Here is a 7,718-nt window from a genome sequence, read left to right as displayed (position 1 = left end):
CAGGCAGATAGGTGACGCTGATACTGTTTAAGCTATTTGGAAATGTTATTAGAGTTTCCAGCTGTAGGCAGTTTAAAAAGAAAATCATGAAGTTAGTTTAAAAATTATGAGATTTAAATAAAGATACTGATTTGATTTATTCACTTTTAATCAGTAAAGTTTGTTTTCAAACACAAAAGTTTTCCAGTCCTGGTTATAGTAGAAAAAAGCTCGGTGAGTTGAGAGTATTGTACAGTATCGGCAAGACTACAGGAGCAGGATCTATAAGAAAAAGACCAAATATTATGGGACTGCTGTGACTGGTGCTTAAGTAAATTGTGTCAACCTAAAGTGTAAATATGTGTTAAGGATCCTTTTGTCATTAAGGAAAGCAGAGCAATCGTTTGGTTCCCATTGGTTTCAGAGAGTCTTACTTTGTTTCTTTAAATGTCTTTCTTCTTTTTCAGATGGAAATACTGACATGAATTTAAGAACTTTGATGCTTTCAGACGTTGAATTTTGATTTGTTACATGACCAGGAATAAGATACTGCCTGAATGAGATGAAATGCCTTGAAGACCTTTGGTTCTGCTTTCATTTCTCCTGAAGCAATGGTTTTCTCAGCAATGTTGACACTGGCCCACTCTGGGACCTCAAATGCTACTTTTATTGTTTATGAAAATGCCTATACGAATTTTACCACTCCCCAGTCCTTGCTTCGTAGTGGCACAACACAGCCATTGAGATATAGTTCAGGTGCCGTGCTCACCACTGAGAGAAGTACTTTTCTGGTAAACACTACAGCTATCCTGCCATCGCAAGAAGTTTTCAGGAGCTTGAGTTTGCCACTCCAGATCATTCTTTCTGCTGCTATGATATTTATCCTATTGGTTTCTTTCCTTGGAAACTTTGTTGTCTGCCTCATGGTCTACCAGAAGGCAGCTATGCGATCTGCAATTAACATCCTCTTAGCAAGCCTGGCTTTTGCAGACATGCTGCTGGCAGTGCTGAACATGCCTTTTGCTCTGATAACAATCATTACCACTCAATGGATTTTTGGGGATATATTCTGCAGAGTCTCTGCCATGTTCTTCTGGCTTTTTGTCATAGAGGGGGTAGCCATTCTTCTTATTATTAGTATTGACCGATTTCTTATCATAGTTCAGAGGCAAGATAAACTGAACCCTTACCGTGCAAAGATTCTCATTGTGATTTCCTGGGCAGCATCCTTTATTGTTGCTTTTCCATTATCAGTAGGGAATCCTAATCTGCAGATACCCTCGAGAGCACCTCAGTGTGTTTTTGGCTACTCTACAAGCCCAGGTTACCGAGCCTACGTGATAGTTATCTTGCTAATTTCTTTTTTTATTCCATTCCTGGTAATGCTGTATTCTTTTATGGGCATACTCAACACTGTCCGCCACAATGCAGTTCGTATCCATAGCCACCCTGATAGCATATGCCTCAGCCAGGCCAGCAAACTTGGTCTCATGAGCTTACAGAGACCTTTTCAGATGAATGTTGATATGAGCTTTAAAACTCGTGCCTTCACAACCATCTTGATTTTGTTCCTTGTCTTCATAGTCTGTTGGGCGCCCTTCACCACTTACAGCCTTATTGCCACATTCAACAGCCACTTCTACTACAAGCACAACTTTTTTGAGATAAGCACTTGGCTCCTTTGGCTCTGCTACCTCAAGTCTGCACTGAACCCACTGATTTACTACTGGAGGATTAAGAAGTTTCATGATGCATGCTTGGACTTGATGCCCAAATACTTCAAGTTTTTGCCACAGCTACCTGGCCATACAAGGCGGCGCATCCGACCCAGTGCCATCTATGTGTGTGGGGAGCATCGGTCAGTAGTGTGAAGCTGCGTCTGTTTGACAATGATTGTTATTTTCTGGGATTATTTGTTTTTAGGCTTTAGGTTGAATTCGGTTTTGTTTAATATGGCTTCTTCAGTGTGGCCATATCTTACAACTTGATTAAATTTTCCAGTACTCTGTGCAATTTTGGGAGGAGAGATGGAGGGAAAGTGATTGGTTATAGTTGGGTTTACTACCAGAATACAATGTAAACAAAATAACAGATGTTACCTCTAGGATTCCATGGAAATCCATTCTTTTAAATGAAAACTACATTTGTAACATTTTGTCGGGTTTATGCTTACTAGGCCTGCAATTGCATCTAATTGTAGGGACTTTTTATGCTGCTAAGATACAGTATATTTAGTTGGTGTAATTTTTCTGAAAAATGTTGCTGCTGTCTGCCAATATATTAGAGCCAAAAAGTCTCATTAGATGACTTCTATTTAATTTTAACAATATTTCGGAAGTTTTTGTGGTGACACTAGAAAACTTTTTCCTTTTTTTAATATTTCCATTAACGTTTTTGTGCACTTTACAAAATTTACTATAGAATTTGTTCATTGGAATATTTTGTTCTGTATTGAAGGGGTATTATTATTATTATTTGTTATATTGGTGAATTTCAATGAAAGACCCATGTAAGCTCTAGGAGGGCAATGTATGTTGGTATAGCTACACGTATGGTCATAGATTTGCTGGGTTTTTAACAATTGATCAGAAGGAACATGAGCTGCTCAGTTATCAGGGGAGTTGGAAGGAGAAAATGGAGGAATGAAAAGGAAAGAAAGCAATGAAAATACCATGTCCTGAGGTTTAGGCTAACACAAAATTTAGAAAAACAGAGTTCATGTGAAAATTGTCACAGAGGGAAAAGGTGGATGTGGTTGTTACTTTAGGCTGTTACAAGCTATCCAAACCTGATGGTATGCCTGAAAACCTGTCCAAAATTGTGACTTTGGGCCTACAATTTACACTGTGTTAGTATAATGCTGTTTCTGCTTGGAGCTCATATAAAGCTAGGTGTGCTCTACACTGCTGAAATCTTGCTGTCAGGCGTTTGTTGGGATAGAATTAGAAATAATAGGGTAAACCAGCAAACAAATAGCACATGAACCATAGTTGAGGCTAGGACTTGGCCTACATAATAATGACTGGGAAAAAAATCCTCAACTTGGTTGTTTTCCAGTTTAAGTATTAGACCGATACCAGAAACTGATAATAATGAATAACAGTTGGCCAGCAGAGTTTGCTGGGGATGTAAGTTAAATTCCCCTTTTCCCTCCAATACTACTTTACATTGATTTTTTCATTGCCCCTTTTCCTCTGTAGTGCCTGCTTCCTCAAGGGTTTACTCTGCTGTTCTCATCTGTTAGGCATCAGCTTCTCTCCCTGAAATGCCAAACCACCTTTCTGATTAATGTCAGACTGACTCGGCACCTGCATGGAAAGCAGAAAGACAAAGGTTTTCCTTGACGATAGCAATCCAGACTCAGATTTTTTTTTTTTTTTTTTTTTAAAATCAGCTAAATAAATATTTAATGTGAGGTAAGTAAAATTAAGACTTAGTTTTGGGCTTTGAAGTGAGATCCCCAGTTGCTCTGAGGCTGGGGAAGAACGCCTGCAGAATTTGTGCGTCCTTGCAGTGGGCTTTTTGGGGCTGTCTGTGACCGAGTACAGGAGGATTAATGTACAACAAACTTATCAACCAGGGCTAGGGTTTGGGCTTCTCTTGCTTCCATCTCTCTTTCAGTACCCCAAAGCATGGGGACCTCTTCATTGTTCCTTGTACCCAACGAGCAAATAATAGCAATTTTATCTGTTTCTGCATAAATATTGAACGGAGTGTATGAAGGAAATGCTCTGTACTGTGTGGATGTCCAGGGACTGCTTGCTTCCTGAGGCCAACTAAACATTTACACCCCAGATTTTATTTAGGTCTTCAGTGAAGAACTAATTTAACAGTTATCTCTTTTCTTCTCATCGACAGCTATCAGTACAAGTGTTGGCAATATTTAAATTTTAGGAGTATAAAAAGAACAATTTTGAATTTAGTAACTTCATTGTTTTAAAAAAGCTGCTATCTGAGGTTGTGGGTTACGTGTAAAGGCACCCAGGCAGTGGCGATGTTATTGATGTCCATGCTTTCCATTCCTTGTCAACTTCACTGATGATGGTATGGATTTTTCTGATCAAAATGACAGGCAGTAACGGAGTTCCACTGTAAAACAGTGTGGTTTAGCATGTCTTTGCAGTATAGCTGTTATTTCTCAATTACATTTACATTGATAGCTGAAGTTTATGACCTGATTAGTATGGATTTTCTGTTTCAGAGCTGTCATGCCTGTTTATCTCTGAAAGCAGCAAAGTTGTGCTTAAAGCTAATGTAATAGAGTGAGAGCATACGCTGTCTTAAGATGGCAGGAACAAGTATTTTTGCTGTCTTCCAGAGCTATAATGTAAGAGGTTTGAATGAGTGTCATAAAACATGGTAATTCAGGAAGCAAGGAAGATGAGGAATACAGGAAAGTTAGTGAAATTACTTTCTTGAAGGGAGAGGGGAAAACATGTTGTGGGGATTTCATAATCTCCGATAAATACTGGCTGTGAAGTAGAAATTGCAACATCAAAGAAAGTTAATTTGTCTTGATAATTTAGTGTTTGTTTACACTGACTGTAACAGGGTTTCCGCTCAGAGCTGTGTCTACTGATACTTGGAGAAAAGAAGCCCAAATTGTGTGGCCCAAATTCAGAGGTGACTTACAGGGTGATACAGTATTCATGCTTACCAGGTTGTAGAGGTGATCAGAGCATACAGTGAACAAATGGGTGTTCAAAAAAAGAAACAAAGTGGCATAGAAGTATCCCCAGGGTAATTACGTGTTTACAGAATCATTTGGGCTGTTGTGTCTAATATGCTGTCTTTAGAGCAGTGCCTTGATAATTACAGCTGAAGTCCTAGGACCAAGTTGAAGACTGCTAAACTGCTCAGTCTTGCTGTTTGTGATCCTGCCAAGATTAGCATAACCTTGCTAACATTTGTAATGTTAAAACACATACGTGTTGGCAGGGTTGGGGCTACTGAGGCATTTTAGTGGGCTTGACCAAGACCAAGGATTTTAAACACTGAAATTGATCTTTCTTGATTCTTCCTCTCCAGAAATGATACTCATTACTAAACTGTATTCCCTCATGTTACATTTTCAGAAATCTTTGGTATGGAGGATTGAAATGAATGTATTTTGAATTATGTTGCAGTTTAATTCATTCTGTCAAAGCATGCTGCTTACACAAGTCTCATTTGTACAAATCGATTGCTAAAATGATTCTTTTGTACTCAGAGTTGTGTATTTTTGACATTTCTTGTTACTCATGTAAAAATATTTATGTATATAGAGAAGAAAATTGGTTTGCCTCTTATTGTTTTATTACTATTTTTTTCAATTGTATGCTTAATGCTTTCATATTTTCTTTTATTTGGGCATATGCATAAACAACTGCAAGATTTCAGTGGTTTTTCTGCAACCGTTTGAGATTTTTGAGCCTCAAATCATTCAACAATGCCCTCCTTTAAAGAGATCTTGACTTATTTTTGTGTGAAAAATAAAAATTCAGAGCACAAGTTTGTTGCAGTTGGAATGGTGGGGAATTTCTTAAGTCCAGTTTTCCAGGAGCCAGTACTTTGCCATTATGAACTGATTTGATCTTTTTTTGAGGAGTAGTCATTTTCCGATGTGGAGAAACCTTGAATTACTGTTTTAAAACAAGCTGTTAAGTAGAATGGCATTGTCTTTTCTGTACATATTACACCTGAGGGAAAAAAAAAAGAAGAAAAAATAAACATGAACATTCTCAAAAAATGTAGCAGAATTCTATAGAATTGCTCTATCTTTGTGCATTCACAGGTTTCTTGGATTTAATACCCAACTTCAGTTTCAAACACTTCATTTATTTTATCTGTATATTAAATAACAAAGATTGTTTGCCTTATTTAGATGGTTTTGTTTAAGCCAAAATGTTTCTTGTGTGAAGAATTTACAGAATGCTCTTTTCTGAGACATTGGGGTAGAGATGTGTCAATATATCTAAAACAAATGAAATAATACCCAGCAAAGGAGAGAGCCTAAAAAGAAAATAACTTTCCTAAAAATACTACCTGAACTGGGTGTACTACCTTTTAGCTAGAACTAAGTAATTAAGATCATCTTACTGTGCAATAAATAAAACAGGCAGCGGTACTGCATGGCATGATTCATTTCAACACAAGAAAGTGACCTTTATGATTCAAGTGCTGCTTGTTTGTATGTGGTAGATTATTCCCATGTTAGTAGAATGAAAAATGTTCAGCATCTTGGCTGTTTTGGGGAAATTTTTCAGCTTGCTAATGGTTTAGCTGAAATTCTGCTGGAGTAATTTCTCTAAATGATAAAGAGTCAAGGCATGTCCCTAAAGAATGCCAGAGAGGGGATGGGTATTTCTAGTTGCTTGGGAAGGACCTTGATCAGCTGCCTACATGCCTAATTTTGAGACTCCTTCCTTGTACCTCTGCAACAACCACTTCTTCCTCCCTTCTCCTCTCCTGGTCCCCTCCGCCTCCCCGAGGTAGTGCCTTCTGTGCTGCTGTGTTGCAGTGGGTACGATGGTGGCAGGAGACGCTGGCAGCAGAAGGTGGCGGTGCTTGGGGAAGCTGTGGAGCCAGCAAGCGCCTAGTGCCACTCCCTTCCATCTTAAGTACAGTTTGGACCATCTGTGACGGGCTGAGGGTGAGTTTTTACCACCGTTGGTTATAAGATTAGGGCTGTCAGGGAAGAGCTGTTACAGGAGCACATGTGCCTCTAATGCCAGTGCAGGATTCTGGTTTTATCCCCAGTAGTGTTACAGGTTTTATTCCACCCATCTTGGCAACTGAGCAGCAACAGTCTATAGCCAATTCATGGCTGAATAAGAATCCCTTAGCTGACTCGTGTCTCTGTGAGTGCCCTGGGCACAGGACCTGCTGGTGAGCATCCACCAGAACAAAAATTCCTACAGCTTGCTCTCAGACAAAAACGGCATTCGTGAAGACAATCACAACTCAGCTCGGATACAAGGGGGAAGAGCTGTAAGTTGGTGGCTGCATTGTGTGATGGAGGAAAATGTGAGTTGTAATGGGTGATGCTTCTTAAGTGCCCCTTACAGAGCTGATTTTTGTTTTTCAAATGGAAGTTATGGGTACTTTATGCACAGAATATTGGGTTGTGTTCTACTATATTGTGTGACAGTGAATGCAGCTTGGTATAAAATCACTAACAGTACTGCAGATAGTGACACACTATTCATAAATATCAAAGTAGAACTTGTTCCTGTTTTATTTTATTGTCCTGTCTAGATAACCAGCTTTGCTGGTGTGTGGGTGCAGAACATAGCAATGAGACATACTCCTTGTTTAATTCGTGCTCTGCCTTAAATAGATTACTGCAATTCAAACCTCTGTGGTTGACCTGAAATAAAATTAAGCCTGTTCACTAAAAGAGTAGGAATTCCACTAACATTGCCCTGTCTGTTGAAAGAGAAAGTCTAGTGAAATAAATGACAATAATTCCTCCAATAGTCAGTTAATCTGATCTCCAAAGGAGATGTAATCACTGCTGTGATAAATGTAACAGTGTCTCCTTTTGATTTACTGGGCCTAGGCTCTGTGTTGAAGACAGAGGGGAGATTTTGGTGGCTGAGGGTATTGCCTAAACGCCAAGAGGGAGCCACTGAAGCTTACAGGAAAATCTCAGTGCTAGAGTATAGTTTAAGCCCTGCTGTTCTTTGGGGTGTCAGTCCTGTCTTTTTCCAAAAAAGTCATTCCTTTCAAAGGAAGAGAGATGATGAAGTGGCATCTCT

General features: G+C 39.1%; 1 protein-coding gene across 1 annotated transcript; it reads left to right on the top strand.

Moving 5' to 3' along the window:
• Nucleotides 1-590: 590 nt before the first annotated feature.
• On the top strand, nt 591-1,850 carry GPR63 (G protein-coupled receptor 63). Its single transcript, XM_009579359.1, has one exon. It carries the CDS (start codon nt 591-593, stop codon nt 1,848-1,850), a length of 1,260 nt encoding a protein of 419 aa, XP_009577654.1.
• Nucleotides 1,851-7,718: the final 5,868 nt, after the last annotated feature.

The sequence above is a fragment of the Fulmarus glacialis genome, unplaced genomic scaffold, assembly GCF_000690835.1.
Source record: "Fulmarus glacialis isolate BGI_N327 unplaced genomic scaffold, ASM69083v1 scaffold22296, whole genome shotgun sequence".
NCBI lineage: Eukaryota > Metazoa > Chordata > Aves > Procellariiformes > Procellariidae > Fulmarus > Fulmarus glacialis.
Note: the sequence above shows the minus strand (reverse complement) of the source record. Positions and strands in the feature narration are given on the sequence as shown.